The sequence below is a fragment of the Pygocentrus nattereri genome, chromosome 7, assembly GCF_015220715.1.
Source record: "Pygocentrus nattereri isolate fPygNat1 chromosome 7, fPygNat1.pri, whole genome shotgun sequence".
NCBI lineage: Eukaryota > Metazoa > Chordata > Actinopteri > Characiformes > Serrasalmidae > Pygocentrus > Pygocentrus nattereri.
Window position 1 is genome coordinate 10,539,589 of NC_051217.1, and position 26,531 is coordinate 10,566,119.

At 40.7% G+C, this 26,531-nt stretch overlaps 1 protein-coding gene across 6 annotated transcripts in view; it reads left to right on the plus strand.

Moving 5' to 3' along the window:
* The window catches only part of shank3a (SH3 and multiple ankyrin repeat domains 3a), a 284,439-nt gene that overhangs the window by 104,124 nt on the left and 153,784 nt on the right, over positions 1-26,531 (plus strand). For all 6 annotated transcript variants that reach the window (XR_001858864.2, XR_005130467.1, XM_037539957.1 and 3 more), the window contains exons 4-7: positions 6,971-7,079; positions 15,223-15,374; positions 17,828-17,995; positions 24,721-24,837. Coding sequence is in view for 4 of the 6 variants with exons in the window: in XM_037539957.1 (XP_037395854.1) it covers positions 6,971-7,079; positions 15,223-15,374; positions 17,828-17,995; positions 24,721-24,837 (546 nt within the window). In the remaining 2 variants the exon portion in view is untranslated. The remainder of the gene's footprint in view (positions 1-6,970; positions 7,080-15,222; positions 15,375-17,827; positions 17,996-24,720; positions 24,838-26,531) is intronic.

Here is a 26,531-nt window from a genome sequence, read left to right on the forward strand (position 1 = left end):
GAACAGCTAACATGAATGCTGTCAGGCTTATCTTAAGCTAAGAGGAGAAGTGATGAGGATATTTTTATTATTATACAGGTAATATATTTTACCCGATGAATGGGGTAAAGTTACTTTGCTCGGCTCTGCTGGTTGTTGTAAGACTGAGCTGCTATTCATCACTGCAACTACAGGTCCTCATCATGATCTTGCCATCTCATTTGAGAACTCTTGATTGTTCCGTTGGTAGAGGCAAGAAGTCTTGATGTGATTCTAGATGGCCAGTTATTGTTCTCGACTCACATCACAAAACTAACTCGGTCATGCAGATTTCTCCTGTACAACATCCAGAGGATCCAGCCCTTTCTAACTCGAGAGGCCTCCCAGGTGCTAGTGCAGTCTCTTGTCATCTCAAGGCTTGACTACTGCAACTCGCTCTTGGTTGGTCTTCCCATGCAAGACATCAAGCCTCTGCAACTCATCCAGAACGCAGCAGCACAACTCGTCTTCAATCTCCCCAAGTTCAGCCATGTCACCCCACTGCTGCTTCACCCTTCACTGGCTTCCTGTAGCTGCAAGCTTCAGATTTAAAACCCTAATGCTTGCCTACAAAGCCAAAAATGGACCAGCCCCTACCTATTTGATGGTAACGGTGAAATCTTGAACTGTACCACGAGCCCTTCGAGCTTCCAGTACAGCTCGGCTTGACCCGCCATCCTTCAAGGTGGAAGACAAGCATCAAGACTTTTCTCTGTACTGGCACCCAGGTAGCTGAACGAACTGCCACTGGCTGTCTGAACAGCAGAGTCTCTCGCGGTCTTCAAATGCAGACTGAAGACACGTCTCTTTATACAGCACTTAAATGAGCACTGAACAGAGTACTGATTGAAATGTATTGTACTGTTCTCTGTTCAACTCTGTTCCTTTTTCTCTCAGTATCAACAGTTTTTGATTGTAGCAGTATCTGAGCTCAGGACTGGCTTTCTCTCTAACCTGCTGGTAACTAACAAAAATACTTTCTCTAGATAGACAAAGCACTTCTTGTAAGTCGCTCTAGATAATCTGCTAAACGCTGTAAATGTAAATGTAATTTGTGGCATTCCAAACACGTGTGTTACCAACGAGGAAGTTGCAGAACTCCATCTGATGGACAAAGTATGCAACAACACTCACAACATCATAACTCATAACATAAGGATCTGTCTTCCGCCTCTCCGTTTCTTTTTTAATTGTCATTTATCAGCCATTCTAAACACTAATACCAGTTTATGTGCAACTAGTTTATATCGATAATATCGGCATGCTGATCTATTGGTCGGGCTCTGATGCATAACCGTGTATTGTTCTGCTATATGGAGTACTACATTACTGAGGAGTGACAGAAGGGAAACAGGGAAATGTCATAGAATGTTTGGGTGAATGTATGAAGGGCTTTGGACACTGCAGACTTTGTGAATTTTGGTCTAGTTGGAGTAGGAGTTATGGGATTATTTTACTGATATTGTTATGTCTAGGTATGTTTAGAGATAAAGATCAAGGAGATTAATGAATGCCAGATTCACTCAATCAAGAGGAGCCTGAGTGATCTCTTGGTGTCTTCTGTGTAGTAGCATGGTTTAAAAAAGCCCTATATTACAAATTATTTCTGATGGATCAAAACTTTCAAAGAAAAAAAAACTAGCAACACATATTAGCAGCTCATTTTGCCTCATCCCTCAATTTCAAAAGGCAGTTTTTATCTATAATCTAACATTCCATTCCATTCAGTCTGGTGCAGCAGCATGGTTGGCACTGGCATGCTGAATTTGGGGATGCAAGGGGATTAAAAAGCTGAGCAAAGCTAACCTTTATGCAAATTAGTTTGGCAAATGCAATGTGTTTACCCAATCAGAAGGCATGTAGGGTTTTTGAGATAAGTGTCTGGAGTTCAGATGTACGAAACTTTCCTTTCACATATCAAACATATGCGTGGAGGAACAGTGGCAAAACTGGTCATTGTGGAAATGTTTAGTGATGCATATTATGTTGACTTACGCTATGTGTGTTGTGACCCATATGCATCTGGCTGAAGTGAGTGGATGCGTTTATGTCCGTTGCTGCACCAGACCAATATAAATGGAGTGTGAGGCAAGTATTTTGCATCTTGATCCCAGTCAAATGGACCCATGATAGTTTGTATGCATTGGTTCTGAAACAGAGCAGTACTGTACCAAAATTTTGCACAAGGATAATGACAAAAGTACAAAGCCTGGCTTTTCTCTGCTAGGCAAGATCACACATACATCAAATAACTATCCAGCATTTTTGTCTTTTTTCCACCCACCCAAAAACTTCTTTAGCTTTGTTTATTCACACACACACACACACACACACACACACACACACACACACACACACACACACACACACACACACACACACACACACACACACACAAGCACACACACACACGCAGGACTCTTCTCACTCTATGTGGCAGCCAGGCTAACATTTCTTTTGTATTCCATCTCCATAACAACAGCTTGAGTGCTTCAGAGAGGGAGAGGGAGCGCCAGAGAGTTTGTGCCATTCACAGTAGGGATGGAGAAAGCAACGGCTGCCGCACAGCTCCGAAGTGTGTGTGTGTGTGTGTGCGTGTGTGTGTATGCGTATGCATGTGTGTGTGTGTATATGCAAGCATGAGTGCTTGGGTGAGACACTCAGATGGTAGTGTTAGAGCTGGTCGTGAGTTGGGGGGGGTGTGATGGTAGAGAATTAAAGCAGGAGAAGAGAACGGAGAACATTTACACAAATGGTGAGAGAGCTGCTGCCTTTTACTTGATTTTGGCTGAGGAAATGTGCGTACATGTGTGCGTGTGTGTGTGTGTGTCCGCCCGTGTGGGTGCAGGAGTTGATCTTGAGAAGTTATGTAACAGGCAGTAAGCAGACTGAGAAACTGGGATAGTTCTACTGGCGCTTCACTGCAGACAGGGGAGCGAGAGAAAGAGACTCATCACTCATTGCTGGAAGATTGTGCAGGTATTATAACATTAAGCAAATGAAATGAAGAAAACTGCAGGTGTTCATCTATCAGTCTACTGTGTATTATAGAATTATAAGAAATAGTGTCTGGCAATGCTTTTTATTGCATGTGTAGTCACTTGTGGTCAGTATGCATGTCTGTTGCTGCACTGTGCTAGTGCCCTTTTGTGGTTTTGACATGCTGGACTCGTTCAGTGTTATTGGACAGTGTAAACTGTTGGACAGCAGGTTGAGTTCAGATTTCCTCAGGAGTGCAGTGCAGGTGACTGAATGCTGCTGCTGAGTGCTTTTATTCGGTTTGTCCTTGGATTTGTGGAGATATCTCAATTCAAAAGCATGATCGCTTTTGTTGCTGTATTAATATAATATTATTGTACTGTGTAATGACAAAAGCATAAATGATTAATCCTTCAAAGAATATTGTAAGTCTGTAGTTAATTACACTGAAATTATACAGCCCTTTGTAGTGAACAGTATAGTGTGCTTTTACTGTATTCTGTACTCTTTCAATGAAAGTCATTACACAGTTATGCAATGGAGTAATAATTAATTTTATATTCTTTATTTGCTTTATTTCTGTAGTGACCAGTTTGAGTCAGCACTGTTTTTTCTCTCTTGGACTCCCGTGTACGGATGGCTGTAGTATCACCAGGGATTGAATTCGCGATCTCCTGATGATAGGGCCAACGCTTAGACGGTTGTGTCACTTGGGAGCCCTGTTGATATGATATTTTAATGTACATAACTGTCAATACTGATACCAAAGCCAATATCTAAACATTTATAAAATGTAGAAATTGGGATTAAAACTATCTGGATTTGCCTTACTGACAAATATAGCTTTTATTTTTTGTAGGGTTACAGATGAAGTAAATTGAATAAAATGCAGATATTTTTGCACAGCTGCCCAGCATCACCTAAACAAACTGCTCTCCTGGAGGACAGTATATATGTCAAATATCAAAATATGTTAGAAATATTGATAAATATGTCTACCATGCTGATCAGTTATCTGCTGATACTCATAGGATGTTGAAGTCATTGTGCATCCCTTACAAAACAGCAAAAATGTAAAAGATGGTAAAATGAGACTCTAGACACAACAATCAAATTCAAACCCTGATAAAATACAAGCAAAAATGTGATGTTGAAAGTTTAGGGTCTGCATGTTGGGCAGAATGTCTTGTTTCAGTAAGTTATGTGGGAAATGCCCAAAATGCAACATACTTTTGTTGTTATTATTTGTGGAGAATTTTGACTTGTAAGTGTTAAATAGTAGTTCCAGTCACACTTTATTTGGATGGTCACCTATAGATGATCCACAGATATTTTAATCATCAACAAACTTTCTGGTCAAACTCATACATACATACTCATACATAGGTGAGTATCAACAAATCTTTCACATTCAACTTCAGCTTCAGTTGCATTTCATTGATATTAAGTTGAATGTTTGTTAAAGATAGACAGAGTAACTACAAAGCATCTACAGTGGACCATCCAAATAAAGTGTTACTGTAGTTCCTCATACAGAAGGCTTCAGTAGATTACTCAAGGGTTCAACTCAGCATAGCATTTTCTCTGCTGAATGTTTGTACAGGCAGTCAGTGAGCTGCTGAGTGCTGAGCACTTCATGTTTACTCTTCGATGAGTGACTGAGATGAGACAGTGTGATGACATTTTGTGTTTGATTACACTGTGTATTAACACGTATTCCAGGTCCAGATTGTATTGGGATACTTTAACTGATTCCATTTGCACTTTTTATTAAAATGTGTCCCCAGTTTGGCCACATGATATCAGACTGTTGAGGAGGTGGTGCGTCTGATTATAAGACTGCGTGATTGAGACAATGTGTGTGATTATGAGGTGGTGTGTCTGATTATAAGACTGTGATTGAGATGATGTGTGTGGTTTCGAGGTGGTGCGTCTGATTATAAGACTGTGGGATTGACATGATGTGTGTGATTATGAGGTGGTGCGTCTGATTATGAGACTGTGATTGAGACGATGTGTGTGACTATGAGGTGGTGCGTCTGATTATGAGACTGTGATTGAGACGATGTGTGTGACTATGAGGTGGTGCGTCTGATTATGAGACTGTGGCATTGAGGTGATGTGTGTGGTTATGAGGTGGTGCGTTTGATTATGAGACTGCGATTGAGACGATGTGTGTGACAATGAGGTGGTGCATCTGATTGAGACTGTGGGATTGAGGTGATGTGTGTGATTACGAGGTGGTGCGTCTAATTATGAAACTGTGTGTGACTGAGACGATGTGTCTGATTACGAGGTGGTGTGTCTTGACTATGTGAGTGTGCATGATTTAGATGATGTGTGTGATTATGAGAAGGTGCATCTAATTATGAGACTGATTGAGATGATGTGTGAGATTGAGGTGTTGTAATGTTGGTAATGAGACTGTGATTAAGATGATGTGTGTGACGGAGGTGGTGCGTCTGATTATGAGACTGTGATTGAGACAATGTGTGTGACTGAGGTGGTGCGTCTGATTATGAGACTGTGATTGAGACGATGTGTGAGATTGAGGTGTTGTAATGTTGGTAATGAGACTGTGATTAAGATGATGTGTGTGACGGAGGTGGTGCGTCTGATTATGAGACTGTGATTGAGACAATGTGTGTGACTGAGGTGGTGCGTCTGATTATGAGACTGTGATTGAGACGATGTGTGTGACTGAGGTGGTGCGTCTGATTATGAGACTGTGATTAAGATGATGTGTGTGACTATGGTGGTGCGTCTGATTATGAGACTGTGATTGAGACGATTTGTGTGACTATGGTGGTGCGTCTGATTATGAGACTGTGATTAAGATGATGTGTGTGACTGAGGTGGTGCGTCTGATTATGAGACTGTGGGATTGAGATAATGTGTGTGATTATGAGGTGGTGAGTCTGATTATGAGACTGTGTGATTGAGACAATGTGGGTGATCATGAAGTGGTGTATCTGATTATGAGACTGTGATTGAGATGATGTGTGTGATTATGAGGTGGTGTGTCTAATGAGACTGTTATTGAGACAATGTGTGTGATTGTGAGGTGGTGTATCTGATTATGAGACTGTGATTGAGACGATGTGTGCGATTATGAGGTGGTGTGTCTGATTATAAGACTGATTGAGACAATGTGGGTGACCATGACATGGTGTATATGATTATGAGACTGTGATTGAGATGACATGTGTGATTATGAGGTGGTGTGTCTAATTATGAGACTGTGATTGAGATGATGTGTGTGATTATGAGGTGGTGTGTCTAATTATGAGACTGTGATTGAGACGATGTGTGTGATTATGAGGTGGTGTGTGATTATGAGACTGTGTGTGATTGAAATGGTGTGTGATTGTGAGACAATGCAGCTCAGATTTGGGTATCACTGTCACTCAGGCTGGTGTTAGACATTTTACACTGTGTTTCTTCAAGTATTGGGTTAAATTGCAGTTATTGGGCTGTTTGGGTGCAGCTGCTCGGAGTGAGTGACAGGCCGGAAATGAACACTGTACCGTTTTATTTGATTTCCTTTTGGATTACAGGCAATCCCCTAAATGAGTCCTGGCATCACTCATATAAAATGTAATGCATTTTAATCTTTGTGTCATTGCCTGTGGAGTGGTGGATTATGTGTTGAGAATATTACATTAACAAAGTGAGACTGGTGTTGTTTCTTTAAGCTAGATTCTGTGTATTATAGTACGTGTGTGTGTGTGAGAATGTGTGTGAGAGAGAAAGAAGCTAAAATTAAATTCCTACTGTACCATAGGCTTTACTCTGTCAATGCTTTTTCCACTTGAGATAACTCTCCTGCCTTTGCTTTTATCCTGCCCTGCTGTTGCATTATTTAAGTCACCTCACGTGTAGGTTTCAGTCACTTAGCTTCTCTCTCTCTCTCTCTCTCTCTCTCTCTCTCTCTCTCTCTCTCTCTCTCTCTCTCTCTCTCTCTCTCTAACAGGCTAACTTGAAGAAGTTTATGGAATATGTTCAGCAGAGGAATATTGAGAAGGTATCAAAGTTTCTGGAGAAAGGGCTTGACCCAAATTTCCACGATCCAGAGACCGGAGGTAAGTCTTTTATCCTCACGTTATATGAACAGACCTTCATGATAAGAGGCCTCTAACTGGAGTGGTGGCTGCTTACTGAGCTCTTACAGCCTTTCTGTGTGTGTGTGTGTGTGTGTGTGTGTGTGTGTGTTAGGGGTGTAACATTTCATATGGTTCGCGATAATACCGGTATAACTTCCTAAATGATAAAAAAAATCGTATCATATCGTGATAACAGTTATATTCTGATTAGTTGACATAATGACGTCATGCGTATGGCGTACATTCATTGCGTGAGTCATTTTGGAACAGAAAGAAGTAGCTATGGCGCAAAGCAGCTCTGTGGTGGAGTTTCTCCCAAAAATGGGAGCGACTTCAGTAGAGTGGAGGTGGTTTGGTTATAAAATCTCAGATGTACAACAGATCACAGTAATATGCAAGATATAAAAGAAGCCTGTAGCAACAAAAGGGGGAAACACAACTAATCTGTTTCACTACCTCAAGCAGAAGTGGAGTATGAGGAAAAATAAAAAAAGCCTGTGTTCACACGCAAAGACCTTCGCCAATACGATCGAATACAATCGGATTACAGATTCAAACAAGTGATCCGATGCAGAATGACGCGCATGCGTAGAGTACCGCTTAGAGTAAACGTTACCATGACAGCGAACATCACGTGAGGTCCAGTCGGCGTGAGATGAGTTGCCAGTTGGCGCGTTTGTGTTTTTAATGGCTTTAAAATGATGTCGAGAGGAACATGTCGTGTTCTGAGACACATAAGCTGGACGTCCGTCCCACCGCCGTCTTTTAAAGCTCAGAGTATAAACTCCGTCTCCTCTGCAGTCCAGTTTCTGCTCCGCCATGCTGAACGGTATAAATTTATGACGCGCCGCGCATGCGCAGAAGGTACTACACCTACCGATTGGAGTGTAATCGGATTCAGGCGTTTACACGGCTGTTATTCTTCTATTTAACGGATTATTTAGAAGTTTACCCACCTCGTTCAATCGGGTAGAAATTGTATTCCGAATGGCCTCAATCAGTCTAGACTATTCCGATTGAGGTGTTTACATGGACGTATTCTATTCCGTACTCTATTAAACGTGGCTAATGCCACGAAGAGTGCTCAACAGCCAATAGCCACGTTTAAATGCGTCTTAATGATCAATTAATAATCCGACTAATATCTCAATCTGATTTTTTTGTCTGTGTCTACTGAATATTTGAAACATATTTATACTAAATAAAACGTTAACATTTATTTTGTTGCAATAGCATGTTTTTGAAATTAATACAGTGTTATTCTGTGTTTCGTCATATGGCCAAAAATATAATTATTGCAAAAATACCCTGAAATATCGTGATATTATTTTAGAGCCATATCGCCCACCCCTAGTGTGTGTGTGGTTAAGGTTTTTAGCAGATACTGAACAGTCTTGACCTTAGAATTAAGACAAAAACCAACTGACTGTACATGTGGTGAGACACAAGATGTAGAAAAGTTAATAACCTGGCTGTCTTAAAATGTAAAACCCTTTACGTTAAAACAACAAGTCTTTTTCACAGTGCTCTATGTCCAAACAATACTTAGCACCTAGAAATTAACACAAAAATGGGAATTCTTTAAATTATTTTTTTAAATACTCTTTTACTGTTTAAAGCTTGAATACAAAAAGCTGATCAAAGTCAAAGTTGGCAAAATAAATGGCTGTTTGAATCCAGAAATCACCTCTCAATTGAAAAATGCTGGTAAGATTGATGTGAAGGTTTGCACCTTGCACCTGCACAAGACACAGTAGAATTTCAGCAAAATTACAAGGAGGGCTGATATATTACCAGAAAAGCAACGACAACTTGGTTACAGCCAGCAAAAGTGAATGCTGTTGTTTTTAACATCATGGAGTTTTCAGGTTTCAGGTTTGAGTGTACGTGACTGCTGCTGTGGTAACTCTGGTCACAGTGTTTCAGACATGGACAGCTAAATTAATTCACTTGGCTAATGAAGATGTATTCTATCTATCTCTGCTTGTTAAGTTGAGCTATTTGTGGTGTGCAAATGCCCATTGAGAGGGGACCTTTGTTCACTTGTTGGATTAGATCTTTGTTGTTATTGTTTTTTTTTTTTTTATGATGACACATGCTTTAGTCACCTTTACAATATTTTCATGGCTCTGGGATGACTTCACTGTGTAACGTTGGCTCTCCCTTCACCCCCCCCCCCCCCCCCCCCCCCCCACATGCTGGAAAAGTGAGCTGCTTCCAATGATTCAGTTTTCTCCCCATAATAGCCCCTCTTCCTTAACCACAGTAATATACAACTGCAGTGCTGCAACACTGCGACTTTAGCTGTCATGAGTATGTGGTGGATTGAACTTTTACTGCATTATTCTTATTAGACAAGCGAAGCCATTTTTAACAGAGAAACTTTGTATTTATGGTAACAAGTATATTTTGGTGCTGCAAGCTGTTGTTAAGCATGCACAGGTATAAATCACCACCAATTAGCTGCTCATTCACATGGCCCGACGCTCTGTCTTCCAGCCAGCGCTTGGCCATGCCACAGAATTATACTGCAATCACATAGGCTGAATCTAAAATTGCTTCCTAATCCGTCTCTAGTGGTCTATATAGGTTATAAAATAATGGATTTTACTCCCAAATAGTGTGTTATATGACAGATATACATCTATTCATATTTAGCTGTTAGCTGCACAACTCCCTATCTTACTTAGCACTCTTTGTGTACATCTAATAAAAGGACAGTAGACCTTAGTAGGACCTTAGAGCACTACCAACATGCAGAAGTGTCCTGACCTGTGAAGTGCACTGTGTAGGGAGGAGGGCTGCAACAAACAACTAATTTGATAGTCGAATATCGATTACTGAAACAAATAATCAATTATTCAAATTATAAATCATCACATTACCAAATAACTCGTATGTAGCTATTGGCTTTTAAATTTTACTTGAGATAGTTTTATGAATTTGCTAACTAAATCAGCTTTTCTTTAATCAAGTAAATACACAAATCAAATCAGTGCCATCTGTGCTTTGTGCGTTCTGCTGTCTGTCTACACTGTGCTGACACTAAATCCTACAATCACGTCTTTACTGAAGTGAAAGCTTCTGTGAGAGTGTCGCTCTGCTCTGAGAGCAGATGCTCCCCACTCTAACGGAGCTGAGGGGAAAGTGTCGAATGTTTGTGGCAAACTTCTCAATAAAGAATTAAATGAACGACTTTAAAATATTTCATTTCAGCAGTGACCCTGGATCCAGTTGCCCTATATGTTCGTGTAGAACTACCTCCTGAGACCGCCACACATTCGCGGAAAACACAAAAGTGTTTGGATCGCTCTCTGTTAGCCGAATTTAAACGCACCGGTGGCCTCCACGGTAAGACAGCGATTCAAAACTATGAACGTCATTTGGAAATGTAAAAAGGGTCGCTGTGAATAACAGTTACTTGCTTCTCTGTTTCAACTCCATTAACGATACCAGAGAACAACATTTCGAAATAGAAAATGTTCATAACATTAAGCAGGCCGGCTTTTAACGTTAGCATTAGCTAACTAGCAAGCTAGCACAACTATCGCCGCGTCCCAAACCCCACACTTCTGTACTTTACATACTACACTAATAAGTGCACTCCTAATGCTCTTTGTGCTGTTTTTACACACTATTTAGTGTGCTGGTATGCGATTTGGGACGCAGCGTATCGTACCGTACCAAGAATCTTCTTCATCCAGTGAGCCGATGAGTTTCCTCTTGAGATGCTTCAGCATGGAGGATGTGCCCCCGTAGCCAGCTAAGCTCGGCTTTACAAATAGCACAACTGACAAGTTTAGCTCCCACATTTTTGAGGATTTTGTTCTTGAGGCTGCCAGTCTCCAGTAAGCGGCAATATCAAAACATTCCTAGTGAGCGCGAGAAAGATGCGTAATGACGTAACCAACAAGTGGACTATTAAATTAGTTGCCGACTAATTTGGTTGTTGACTTTAGTCGACTAAGTCGAATAATCGTTGCACTCCTAGTAGCGAGTAGGGAGCCATTTGAGGGTTTGTAAAAACACTACACCTTACCTTCCATGTCCTTCATGTAATAAAATGTGAGGTACGATAGCTACCTAGCCTCATGCCCACTGTGTAAAATCGTACCTGGAACTGTGAGTGTGGGTCTGACAGCCCGGCTCTGAGAGTGTGGTACTGTGGCTCTGCAGTTTGACCCTTCTGCCTCAGACAGCACCTGTAACGTTTTTTAATCCCTGAGGACAGAAAAAAAAATCTAAAACAGCATCTGAGATCATGGAATCAAATCAACTAAGCATTGCCAATTTGATTCTGCTGTTTAGCAGTGAATAACCAGTATTTTAACCTGGGCTCTCTTGTACTGAAGGGCTGGTGTGTTTACGTTACGTCACATAATGAGTTACACTGCCTGTCAAGTAACAAGCGAACTGCCTAAATTTAACCACAGAAACCATTTCTAGTGATCTACAGACACAAATATGTTGGTGGCTCCAGAATCGACTGCATCAAATTGTTTGGTACTGAAGGAGCCCTTTGTGGTTCATTTTCATTTGTTATCTGTATGAATTGTGGTCTGTTTGTGTGTGTGTGTGTGTGTGTGTGTTTGTGTGCGTGCGCATGCATTGCTGTTTGTGTGTTTCCTTGTGAAGAGCAAAGGTTGACTTTGGCTAGTTGTGTAAAATTGCTGCTGTGACTCTGTTCTCATAACACAGATCTCTCCACTGAGGGTCAGGCGCTCAACAGCAGTAGAATTTGGACAGACATGCATATTTAGTTAGGTACTTTAAGCAAAGATGCCTGAGATAGAAGCCAATGAAAAATTAAAGTATTATACTGTTGCATATTGTCATGAAAAAAAGGTCCTGTCCAGGTCATTTTTAGTCCCCAAGTTACAAACAGTGTAAATGGACCCTCAAAGCTATAACATGGTCCTTATGGCCCAATTCTTACCTCAAAGTGGATTTCTGCTTCTGTTCTGAACTGCTCTCTGAATGAACTTGCATGAGGGGGGAAAAAAGATGGCGTGTCCATCAATAAATGAAGTTATATACAACTTTTATGCCATGAAAAAAAACATGGTGGCTCACAGAAAGCACTGACTCAACATGCTGATTCATTTTACAGTGTTTAGTGTGGGTATTAACACATCCTATGTACTGTAAGTGGCAGATTTAAACAAGTTCATCACCAAATGAACTGGACATCACAGAATTCTCACCAGCGAGACACTAGCTCGAGCTGAGTGGTGTGGCAAAGGATAATGTCAATTTCATAATACACAGTCTGGCACTTGATTTATTTGGGACATCTGAAAAGTTGGGGATAGGGTCTTGCCTCAAGTAGAGGAGTTCAAGTATCTCGGGGTCTTGTTCACGAGTGATGGTACAAGGGAGCGGGAGATTGACAGGCGGATTGGTGCTGGGTCAGGAGTGATGCGGGCTCTTTACCGGTCTGTTGTGGTAAAGAAAGAGCTGAGCCATAAGGCAAGGCTCTCGATTTACCGGTCGATCTACGTTCCCACCCTCACCTATGGTCATGAGCATTGGGTAATGACCGAAAGAACGAGATTGCGAATGCAAGCGGCCAAAATGAGTTTCCTCCGCAGGGTGTCTGGACTCTCCCTTAGAGATAGGGTGAGAAGTTCGGTCATCCGGGAGGGACTCGGAGTATAGCCGCTGCTTCTTCACGTTGAGAGGAGCCAGCTGAGGTGGTTCGGGCATCTGGTTAGGATGCCTCCTGGACGCCTCCCTCGGGAGGTGTCACAGGCAAGTCCACCTGGGAGGAGACCCCGGGGAAGACCCAGGACATGCTGGCGTGACTATATCGCCCAGCTGGCCTGGGAGCGCCTTGGAATCCCCCTTGGAGAGGTAGTGGAAGTGGCTGGGGAAAGGGAGGTCTGGGCCTCATTGCTTAGGATCCTGCCCCCACGACCCGAACCCCGAAGAAGCGGAAGATAATGGATGGATGGATGGATGGATGGATGAAAAGTTGGAATAAACAAAGAAGTTCGCACAAATACTTTCAAAAACTATGAATACTATGAATACTATTCATTTCAGAAACTGTGCTGTACTCAATCCAGTTGAATAGCACCAATTAATCTTTCTTTGTGATGAAACATGCAGTTGGGAAGTTGCATAAATACTGACAATATCCATAATATGTTCAGGATACTGTAATGTGGCATATTATGAGATCTTTTATCACAATAGCAGTAATAATGTCATGTTGCTCCGCTCCAGGTTAAACCACACTATATAGACATTCCACATCTTGTATTTATCCATTTTACAATCTTAATTAAGTCAGTTAATGATTTACTTAACATAATTGTGGCGAGAATAAGAGAGAGACCGAGTGACACACTGTTCTGCATGGATGACCATGGACTGATCACGTCCGACCTCTGCCAGTGAATGCTGGGAAGGCCAGATCACTTTTTATGTAAATTTACTCATATTTATTCAAGATTATTCATGCACTTGTTTGGACCTGGTTAAGTGTGACCTCTGGAAAGGATAATGGACAGAAGAAGGTGTATGTGTTTGTGTGTTTGTTTATTTGGGTGTTATTATGCTAATACACTGCTCACCAGGAAAAAAACAAAAATATGTATCTATTACTTTGTGTCTAAGCAGGTCTATTTTTAAGTTTAATGGTGTCATATTTCTGTAGGTGAAATTCATTTGTGAATCAATTCTAGAATAACAATTACACATTTGTTGAATAGCATAATAATTAGTGTTGTAGTCATACCAGTGATGACTAAATATTGTAGCATTACTGGCTGCATCACAGGAGCTGGTAAAACTGAAGAGCAGAAATGTTTGATCAAGCCACTAATTTCATGTTTTCATACGAATTCTGCATTGTTTTTTCACCTAATACCTGTCCTGAATGGTCAGTTACCATGGGGCAATCATTTTAACACATTTTCCTGTACTTAGAAAAGAAATGAGAACTATTGTCTTATAGCAAAATTATAATTAAAGTTTTGGGGCATTTGGTGAAGTCTGTGAATAAAGGTGAAATACAAGAATAATGCAAAATTGAAAGTACATCCATTGCAGTACAGTACAGGTGGTATAAGGAGATGAGACAACAATAGTCTTCAGTTCCAATTATGCACCCCTACAAAAATTCCAAGGGAAAGCCAGTGTAAGTGGAATTGCTTGTTTGTGAAGTTTTACCTGAAGTCTGAACACTGGGACAAATTAAACAAGCAATTCCTGTTACATCGACTTTCCCGGAGTTTTTTGGTAGGGGTGCAACTCGTCAAGGACGGAATCAGATGATTTTTGTTCCAATAAACCAATCGACACTAAGCTAATTTGTTATTTTGATTTTGATTTTGGCCAATTTACCATTTGCACCCGTGTTGTATTTGAATGCTGCTGTCACACCTGTAAATGCTAAATGGCCAGATTCCTCTCACTTTGGATGTGCCAATATTGGGATTTCTTGTTATTTAAATAGACTGAATTTCCATTTAAGAATTTAATGTGTCCAAATCCTGGCCATACCTGGTTTTGAGCAAGGCACTGGCGACGCTGTACTGATGACGCATTTCCCTTGTAGGATCAGTAAAAGTATAAGATAATAACAAAGGCTAATACAATTTGGGCAAAATGTTAGCCATTGGCCTGTCTGCCTGTAAAGAAATTTAATTCTGCTGTAAAAATTCATGATCGGTGTATATCCGTTTTTCTGATATCCTTTTGCGATCAGGCTGAAACCTGTGATAACTAAACCGACACAACACTGTTTATAGATTGCCACAACCTTGTCTCATCTCTGAAGTCACTAAATACCCAGATTTACAGCTTAATTTGTTAGCATTTTTGATGGTGAAATTCCTGAATGTTTTCTACAAATGTGTTTTGCCTAAATATTTATACATTATTAGTATTTCAACTCAATGGGTTTTCTGTTCTTTTCTAAGCACAGGGAAACATTACAATTATGATGTGTAAACAGATGTGCAGAGGTTGAGTAATGCCAGATTCTCTTCATTTTTATGGGGTTTGGGATACATCCAAATGCAAATATCTTTCACATGAAATGATCAGATCATCTTAACAGGCCGTACTGTTCATATTCAGTTTATTTTTTCACACTAACTTTTTATGTGTGTAGAGTGTCCATTGACGATGGCAGCTCAGTTAGAAGGCTGTGCAGAGCTCATTAAGGTGTTGAAGGGTGGAGGAGCTCACCTGGACTTCAGGACCAGAGATGGCATCACTGCTCTCCACAAAGCTGTGCGCACAAAAAACCACACAGCGCTCATAGTAAGTACATGGACAATGTGCATATACACAGTTCAGAGATGAAAATAAAGGTTCCTGAATGTTTTTGTCTTGACTCTCAAGATAAAATGGTACCTTTTCAAGCCTTTAAAGCCTTTAAAGCTTTTCAAGCTTTCAAATTTTGTGTTTATTTTTTTGTTTTTTTGTTTTCTTTACTTTAGAGAGCCGTTCATTGAAAGTGTTTTTAGGTAACCAAAGGTGGTTCTTCAAAGGCATTGCTTCAAAAAAACCTTTTGCTTCCATTTTATTTCCTTTTCATTTTTATTATTAAGCGTATATACAACTACAATTCCAATGAAGTTGGGATGTTGTGTAAAACATAAATAAAAACAGAATACGATGATTTGCAAATCCTTTTCAACCTATATTCAATTGAATACACTACAGACAAGATATTTAATGTTCACACGGATAAACTTTTTTTTGCAAATTTTCATTTTGAATTTGATGCCTGCAACACGTTCCAAAGGAGTTGGGACAGGGGCATGTTTAGATAGATAGATAGATACATAGATAGATAGATACATACATACATACATACTTTTTTGATCCCGAAGGAAATGAAACAGCCAGTGGCAGACACACAACACTATACAGTAACCATAAATGGGTGTAGACAAATAACAAGAATAAGTAAGCCAGGTCCTATCTACAGGCATATATACAAATAAAAAAAAATACAACAGTCTGTGATATTATCTATAACCTGAGATGAGAGATGCAGTGCAATAATGACTGTACAAAAAATTACAGGTGACGGCATATAATGACCACAGAATGAATAAATAAATATTTGCATATATTGTACCAAATAAAGTGTTCAGTGTCCAGATGTGCAAGATGTGTAATGAGGTATGCAGAAAGTGCAATATGTGCAGCACGCTGTCTATATGTGCAGATGAATAGATAAACACAAGATAAGCATGAGATTCAGATTCAGTCCCCCCCCCTTCTCTGCTGGTCCCCCTAGGAAGAGTTGAAGAGCCTGATGGCTCTGGGGACAAAGGATCTCCTGAATCTGTCGGTTGAGCAGCTCTGTGACAGCAACCTGCCACTAAACATGCTCCTCCTGTCCATGATGATGCTGTGCAGTGGGTGGCCATCATCCTCCATGATGGACAGCAGTTTGTGTAGTGTCCTTGTCTCAGCCACTTGACCACAGAGTCAAGTTCCACACCGACCACTGACCCCGCTCGCCTGACCAGCTTGACCAGTCGCATCTTGTCTCTCCTTTTTATGCTTCCTCCCTAGCACACAACAGCATAGAAAGACAGCTGGCAACCATGGTCTGATAGAACATCTGCAAAAGCTTCCTGCAGATGTTAAAGGACCTCAGCATCCTCAGGAAGTAGAGCCTGCTTTGACACTTCCTGTACAGGATGTCTGTGTTGGCTGACCAGTCCAACCTATCATCCAGTTATCCAAGATACCTGTAGGTCATTACCCTCTCCACTTCAACCCCCTCAATAGAGATTGGCTGTGTGGGTGGCCTAACCCTGCAAAAGTCCACTACTATCTCCTTGGTCTTGGCAGTGTTCAGAAGCAGGTTGCTCCCACGGCACCACTCCACAAAGTCCCTTACCAGGGTCTTGTACTCCCCCTCCTGCCCTCCCCTTAGACAAGCCACAATGGCAGTGTCATCAGAAAACTTTTTACCACTGTGTTACATCACCTTTCTGTTTAACAACACTCAATAAGCATTTGGAAACTGAGGACACTAATTGTTGAAACTTTGTAGGTGGAATTCTTTCCCATTCTTGCTTGATGTACAACTTCAGCTGCTCAACAGTCCGGGGTCTTCGTTGTCGTATTTTGCGCTTCATAGTGCGCCACACATTTTCAATGGGAGACTGGACTGCAGTCAGGGCAGTCTAGTACCTGCAATCTTTTACTATGAAGCCACGCTGTTGTAACACGTGCAGAATGTGGCTTGGCATTGTCTTTCTTAAATAAGCAGGGACGTCCATGAAAAAGACGCTGCTTGGGTGGCAGCATATGTTGCTCCAAAACCTGTATGTACCTTTCAGCATTAATGGTCCCTTCACAGATGTGCAAGTTACCCATGCCATGGGCACTAACACACCCCCATACCATCAGAGATGCTGGAAGGATCATTGCCCTTCTGAAAAATTGAAGCACAAAGAGAGAAAGAGATTCAACTCTAAATTCTAAAGGTTCTTATTGAGTGAGAGGAGAGGTTTGTCTGCATGCTGTTTATAGGTACTGACCTAAACATGAATACAGCATTGTAGGGAGCTCTACCTAAGTCTTATAAGAAGCACAATATATTTATTTGGGTTTTTCAAGAGTGCAAGAGTGGGTCTCAAGGTTGTTTATGGTTCAGTTAACTGAGTGCACAGTGCTTGGTTGTGTGAGTATTGTGTGCATACAGTATGTGTTTCACCTTCTCTCTGTATGCGTGTGTCTGTGTATAGACTCTGCTGGACCTGGGTGCGAGTCCAGACTATAAGGACAGCCGTGGTTTAACTCCACTGTACCACAGCTCCATGGTAGGGGGGGATCCGTACTGCTGTGAGCTGCTTCTGCACGACCACGCTCAGGTGGGCTGTGTGGACGAAAATGGTTGGCAGGAGATCCACCAGGTAAGTAAAAAAAAAACGAGATGGCACAATAATTTCTTTTTCCAACGCTAATACCAATGTTGAAACCTTCAGTATCAGACAATATCAATCTGATGCTATATCTTTAAAAAATATGTGGTTGTAAAAAGCACCTCATGTGCGAGGCTTGAAACTCACTCACACACATTCAACAGGCTGAAGATTCTCCATTAAGAGGTACTATTAACAGTCAAATATATTTTTCTGCTTCATGTGAATGTCACTGTGAGCAATTAAAAGTAGACGATCATGCTCAGACTACACAAACACCACAGTATACACTACTAATAACATCACGCAATACAAGTGTGTGCTATTTCAGGCTAGATGTATCAAAGAATTTGATCTGATTTGTTTTTTTTAACCCTCCAATATCTGATCCAACACTTTCTGCTTATATCAGCCCAATATCCATTAATACTGTTATGCCATCTTGAGCCAAAATAAAACTCTCTGCATGCTTGCATTCAAATAAAAAATTAACAAAATTAAACTTAACAAAATAATGAACACAATAATCTAACTGCTGAAATTTGAGAATTAATGATGCATTCATGTCTTTTTAGGAATTAATTCTTTACAAGATGTTTTTTTTTTGGTTCATTCCAAATTAAAAATAATACATAGTGTATTAATTTTAGTGTATTACTCTTTGTTTCTAGTTAAGGATGACATTTGTATGTATGCTGTGTTCTTGTGGCATTACAAATCTGTTAAACCAGTAGTAACACAAAACATGTATATTTTGATTGTGAATGAATGGAAGCTAAAAACTGAGCCCTTCAGTTGACCCTGTTTCTTTGTGCCAGCAGCCCTAAGACTGACCTACACTCCACTTTTGTGCTGTAACTATAATTGGTCCACTCTGTACTTGAAATATCAGGCCAGACAGGATAGTGCTTAATTATCCATTAGCCAAAGCAAATATAAGACACAGCCCTAATAGGCCCTGTTGGGTGTTTAGAATAATGTTAAATGTACTGTAGTAACATCATATTACATTAAAGACTAGACTAGTGATATAATTAGCTAGAAAAAACAGCTGGATTCTATAAAAGTTCTAGCTATCTACACTGCAGCTATGTGTGGCTTGGCTACACACCTACATGTCTAATAGGGGTTTTCAGCAATGCTTACTTACGTTATATTCATGGGCTAACCACAGGCTTGTTGTCAGTAGGACATATGTGCCAGGGAGTTCTTCCTGCTGAGTTCTGTGATGAAACTGCTTTGTGAGAATGATTGCTGTTAAAAGCGCTATATGAATAAATTTAATTAAAAAGAATTTTCTTTTTTACCCGATTTTCTCCCCAATTTAGTTGTTTCCAATTCCACTCGCTACTTAAGACTCCCCCAATCACACAATACTACCAACGCTAGGAGGGTGAAGGCTAGCACAGGCTTCCTCCGAGTCCTGTGAAACCAGCCACTGCTTCTTTTCGAACTGCCACTCACGCAACGTCACGGGACAGCCAAACGCGCTCGGAGGAAAGCGCCAACCGCCAGATCTGCTACGTCAGCTAACAGACGCCTGCGCAAACTAGCATCACATTGAGTGATGGGAGGAGAAGGGGGCCATCCTACCCACCCAGAGAGAGCGAGGCCAATTGTGCTCTCTTGGACCCCCGGCCACGGATGGCAGTAGCATCACTAGGGATCGAACTTGTGATCTGATGATAGGGACAACGCTTAGCCCCTTAAACAGAATTTTCATAAAAAACTAAATGGGCCAATTGAATCTACCAGCCATACTGTGGAAACTGATTTTCGTCATGCTGTGCACATGCTGTCCACTTTATCTCATCTCCTATATCACCTGTACTAGATAGTAGGTGTTGCTCCGATTTGGAAGCAAAAATCTGGACTATCTGGGCGGGGTGGGTGGGTGGGGGTGGGGGGCGTGCATGGAGGACTGGTTTGAGAACCAGTTCCATAACACATCATTAAAGACTTATCAATTAATTAATAATATTAAATAACAGTTTTTTTCTAGCTAATTTAAGACTTATCAATTACTTATCAATTCCATATTGAAGGTGAGCTAAAGCAACATAAACACTAAACTGCAGTGTGGTGGCCTTGCTGGACTGGAATTGCCCATATCTAGTGTAAAGCCACTCAGTCATGGCTTGGACGAGATCACTGCATATGTGTAGTTTTCTGTCAGTGTTAGTCAACAGGACGCTAGAAACACACACACACACACACACACACACACACACACACACACACACACACACACACACACACACACACACACGTGTAATGAGCATTGTGTAAATGAATTACCACACGCTATAGCCTATGGGATGATGTTTAAGAGATTCTCTCTCCATCTCTGACCACATTCTGAAACCTGGCTGCAATCCAGACGCACACACACACACACTTTCACATTCACACTCTCACACTCATGTAAACAGCTTCTCTCAGTTATCAGCCTGTGCGTGACATTCACATTCTTGACCTTTTCAGCAGTGTGAGAGAGAGAGAGAGACAGAGAGTGAGTGCACACAGTGTTTTGGCTATAGGGCTACAGTCTGTGAAGCATTAGCTGATGACTGTGAGGGAAATAAAACTGTGATTAGTCTGACAGAGATCAGAGAGAGTTAGCCAGATCATGCAGGGCTCCACTGCCAGCTTTTGTCAACCTCTCAGTATTTCTGAATGACAACTAGGGCTCTAATAATACATTGATACAATGTATCACAGTGCAAAAATGTAGAAAATGTGCATCATGGAGATCATATCACTTACATTATCTTAATCACGTTGTCTAATACAGCTACATTGTTTACATTGTCATCATAAAATTTATACACAGGGCAGCTGCTTGTTCACATGATGTAAAGAAATAAAAATCAAAATGTTGATTAATTTTTCTATGGAGATCGGCAATATGTGTGAAATGTGGTGGTGGTAGCTGTATTATTACATGTTTTACTAACTTCCTTTTAAGAGCTCTGATAGGCATTCACTCTCACAGGTGTATGCTAAGAAGTAACTAGCTCTGGTCATGTGAACAGTTACACTACCCACCTAGACATTTTCCTATGAAATCAAGACAATATATAATGTATGAATAAGGCTTGACTTCCTGGACTGTGGGATTAAGCCCAGTCCTGGACTACACAGAATTCTGACTTGAAATTTTCCATTGAAAGGATAAAAATAACAGGGCATTAAATTTAACCACATAAACATGGTTAGTATCATACGACAAAGTCCTGACATCCCGAGTGTATTGTTTCCTCTATACTAATTGCACATTTTCACATCCACAGCTTAGCCAGCTAGCATGTTTTATTAGATAGTCCACCTCTTCTGACCTCCACATTCTGACCTCCTCCTACAGCTAAAGCCCAAAGTACTATAGCTCCGTCTTGAATGGCTGAATGCTGCTTAGTCTTGTTTCAGTGTGCCGTGAGGGAAGAGAAGAATAGAGTGAATAAAGCTTGGATTCTGTGCTGTGTTTGGGAAAATGCTGTTGGCTGGCATCAGTGCTGAGGCCCATCAGATTTGGTAATGGGTGCATAGAGAATAGATGGCCTGGGGTAGAGTACATCTGAGTTAGAGACAGCAGCAGTGTTAAGTGAGGAGTGTGTGTGTGTGTGTGTGTGTGTGTGTGTGTGTGTGTGTGTGTGTGTGTGTGTGTGTGTGTGTGTGCGCACACTCTCTATGTTTACAAATTCTGACCTGAGGCTGTGGTGTCATTCCCTCAATAAGATCAGGAAGAAAATGTGACAGGTGGACTATTAAACATTGTTGCTTTGGTTCTTCACATTCACTCACTCACATACTCTCACACACACACACACACACACACACACACATTATTCCTCTGAGGAGGTTTGCCCCTAGGTTAGTAGAATCTTAGCAGAGCTGTATAGAAAGGTTTGAAGCACTGCAGGGCATTGTAATTTGTGTGTGTGTGTGTGTGTGTGTGTGTGTGTGTGTGTGTGTGTCTATGTGTGTGTGGGATTGTGGAACTTTCCAGTCTACTCAGTAGTGGACATGTTCACAAGTGATAAGCTTAGCATTGATGTTGTACTAGAAGAGTGCTGTGTTTGGTGGAGAGTTACAGACATGGCATTAACTGAAAAACACACACCTTCTCTCTTTATCATCAAATTGACAAAATTTTGTTATTCTGATATGAGTAATTGTTTGCTTTCTTGATGTGATGGCTGGAGGATTGTGGGAGCAACAGTAGACTGAAGCAAGTGATGAGAGCCTAAATAATGTTAAGAATTCTGTAACTTCATTTTAATGAGTGAATTTTTCATGACATACTCTATAAGCATTACATGAGGAAACTAACAGCACAAACAATATGAATTAATTAAAAATTGCAAGAGCACACCCGTGTGGCTTATCAGTTTGTGTTCCCTTTTTTCCCTAATTTTCTCGCTTAGTTTACTTACAGTATATTGAATTCCACCCAGTAGTTAGGACTCCCCCAGTCACACAATACCACCAGTGCAAGGAGGGGATAGCACAGGCTTCCTCTGAGACCTGTGAAGCAGCACATCTTTTCAAATTGCCGCGAGTGAAACGTCATTGGACTGCTGAACGTGCTCGGAAGAAGAACTCGCCAACTGCCAGTTCTGTTACGTCAGCTAACATGCGCGTGCACTCACTAGCATTGTACTGCGTGATGGGTGGAGAAGGGGGGGCCATCCTACCCTCCCAGAGAGAGCGAGGCCAGTTGTGCTCCCAACCATGGATGGCTGAAATTAGTTTGCGTTCTGAATTAATTCGGAATATGTTAGTTTTTAATGTATTGCAAGTGAATATGGTACTGAATAGATTTAGGACATTGCATTTAGTAGTCTGTCTTTACTTTTCTAAATAAGCAGATGAAACTGGGTTAAATTTAACGAAACTAAAGTACTGCCGAATATGCTATTGTAAATATACTTAAAAAGGACAGAACTGATAGAAGCCCAGTTTGTGCAGTTGACCAATCACAGTCAAGGGTAGGTCTCAGAAAGAGTGATGAGGTGATACGGATCTCAGTCCTTACCTTAGAATGAATGATTTGGTGATAAGGACTAATCTCAGGCAGGGGTAAACGAAAGTCTCAGAATGAGTGATGTGGTGATTAAGACCAATGTGCAGTCATAGGTAGGTCTCAGAGTGAATGATACGGTGATTAGGACCAATCACAGAAAGGGGGAGGTCACAGAACAAACGACACGGTGGTTAGACCTGTCTTTAATATCTGGTTAAAGACCGTGGGTTGGCTGGTTAGCATGACAATGCTAACATGACAGCAAAATCCTATGTAAATAAGGCAACATTCTAGATAAATAAGGTTGTGTCTCCTGTGACTGTTTTAATGTAAAAAATGTGATAATGTAGTCAGTTTAATATGATGTGTGTTTGTTTTTTTTCTCTCTCTCTCTCGCTCTCTGTTTATTCATGAATTCACGTTTGCTAAAGCTGTTACCACTTTGTTTGGACTTAACGTGTCTGAAGCCATGCTATGGCAACTTCTGGCAAAAGTAGTGAGTGTGTGTGTGTGTGTGTGTGTGTGTGTGTGTGTGTAAATACACTACTTTTGTATTTACACACACACACACACACACACACACACACACACACACACACACACACACACACACACACACACACTCACACTCTGTGCAAGTGCATGGGCCAGGATGTGAACCTCAGCTCAGTCTACAATAGGAGATGATTTATCTCACTGTGATCCGGCTACTCTCGAGTCCATTCACACACATCACATTGTTACATACTGTGTCCTCTCTCTCTCTCTCTCTCTCTCTCTCTCTCTCTCTCTCTCTCTCTCTCTAGCATGAGCACCTCTTGTGCAGGTTTTTCAACACTTTCTACAGCTCACACTTCATTTGTATGCAGGGAGGCCATACTTTGAATAATAGAGAATCGAGTAGTGACATTGATAATACAAAACAATTTTGCTGTGTGTTATATCAGCAGTGAGCAGAGTGAATGTTAAAAGGAGAGAGCAAAAGGGCAGAGAGAGGAAACACCAGCAGATTGCAAACTCTTTGCACAGTGAATGTAACTTATTAGCTTTAAATGTGCTTTTTTACACAACAGTATTAATAATAATAATAATAATAATAATAATAATATTAAAAACTGATAAAAAAAGGTTATACGTTCACCTTTGAGAGAGAGAGAGGAGAAAAAGCAGGCTGCACTTTTTCTTCAGGTATTAAATAATCCACAGGTCTGTCTGTTCATCCTCAATGGGAGCTTTAAAAATATAATGATGAATTTAGTTGTTGGGGATTCTGTGTAGTTCTCTGTTAAATATTTGTTTTCTGTTTGTATCCTGACCCTGAAAAATGAATTACTTGAATTTATTTGCTATTTGAAAATAAATATATTTATCTGAAAATAAATGGTCTCCGACGTTTGCACGCCAACATCAATAAAACAGTATAACAGCGTATTGCATAAATAACACATTTGTTATAAAATAAAAATTCAAATAAAAATAAAAATTTTGAATTTAAAAAGAAATTTTGAAATAACACTAAAATAATAGATAATGAAATGACAACATAAGATTGCAGACCGTATAAAAATGCAGTGGTATTGTTTCTAGCAATTAGCTGCTTCACCACCCACCCACGCTCTCTTCGACACTCACTTTTTTCCTGTGTGTGTGTGTGTGTGTTTGTGTGTGTGTACATGCTTGTGTGTGTGATCAGGCCTGTCGTCATGGTCATGTGCAGCACCTGGAGCACCTGCTGTTCTATGGAGCCGATATGAGTGCGCAGAATGCTTCTGGAAACACTGCCCTACACATCTGTGCCCTCTACAACCAGGTAACACTCACAGACTTACTCATGCAGTAACATATACACTTATTAGTCTTGAAAAACTGATAATGTCTCTTTAAACAATGTAAATAAAAACCATCTTCAGGAATGTCAGATTATTTGTTTTATGTTTACTTCAGTGGTGTCAAAGTTAGCTTGTTAATAGCATCTTGCTGCAATATCGAAAGCATATTATATATAAAGTATCTGTGATTGGACCCAGAAACCCAGCTGCTCTGGTGCTGTTGCTATGATTTCACCACTGTAGCCAGCTCAGTCATTCAAATAAAGCTTTTAAGTGGCAGGAAGTTCCACTGATGGCTCTCTTCATAAAACCATTTTTTTGGCCAGCCTTTGCCATGGTGAATTAGTTCATCACCGAAGAATGTTGAGACTGAAATATCATTTACAAACAAATCACATCATTAATGCTGGCAATAACAGTGATATTAGTGACATTAGCACTGGAGGACCGCTATATATAAAAGATGCATGTATTGTACACATACAACACACAAACTCATATGAAGTGACTAATATTATAAACGTTGTTCCTCTTTTGTGTGTTTGTGTGTGCATGTGTAGCACCTGTGCAACCCCAATTCCAATGAAGTTGGGACGTTGGGTGAAACATAAATAAAAACAGAATACGATGATTTGCAATTCCTTTTCAATCTATATTCAATTGAATACACTACAAACACAAGATGTTTAATGTTCAAATGGATAAACTTTATTGTTTTTTGCAAATATTCACTCATTTTGGATTTGATGTCTGCAACACGTTCCAAAGAAGTTGGGACAGGGGCATGTTTACCACTGTGCTACATCACCTTTCCTTTTAACAACACTCAATAAGCGTTTGGGAACTGAGGGCACTAATTGTTGAAGCTTTGTAGGTGGAATTCTTTCCCATTCTTACTTGATGTACAACTTCAGTTGCTCAATATATGCATGGCAGCATATATTGCTCCAAAACCTGTATGTACCTTTCAGCATTAATGGTGCCTTCACAGATGTGCAAGTTACCCATGCCATGGGCACTAACACACCCCCATACCATCAGAGATGCTGGTTTTTTAACTTTGCACTGATAACAATCCGGACAGTCCTTTTCCTCTTTGGCCCGGAGGACACAACGTCCATGATTTCCAAAAACAATTTGAAATGTGGACTCGTCAGACCACAGGACACTTTTCCACTTTGTGTCAGTCCATCTCAGATGAGCTCGGGCCCAGAGAAGCCGGCGGCATTTCTTGGTGTTGTTCATATGTGGCTTTCGCTTTGCATGGCAGAGTTTTAACTTGCACTTGTAGATGGAGTGACGAACTGTGTTCACTGACAGTGGTTTTCTGAAGTGTTCCTGAGCCCATGTGGTAATATCCGCTACAGAATGATGTGGGTTTTTAATGCACTGCCACCTGAGGGATCAAAGGTCACGGGCATTCAATGTTGGTTTTCTGCTTTGCTGCTTACTTGCAGAGATTTCTCCAGATTCTCTGAATCTTTTGATGATATTATGGACTGTAGATGATGAAATCCCTAAATTCCTTGCAATTACACATTGAGAAACGTTGTTCTTAAACTGTTGGACTATTTGCTCACGCAGTTGTTCACATCCTTGCTTGTGAACGACTGAGCCTTTCATGGTTGCTTCCTGTATACCCAATCATGACACTCACCTGTTTCCAATTAACCTG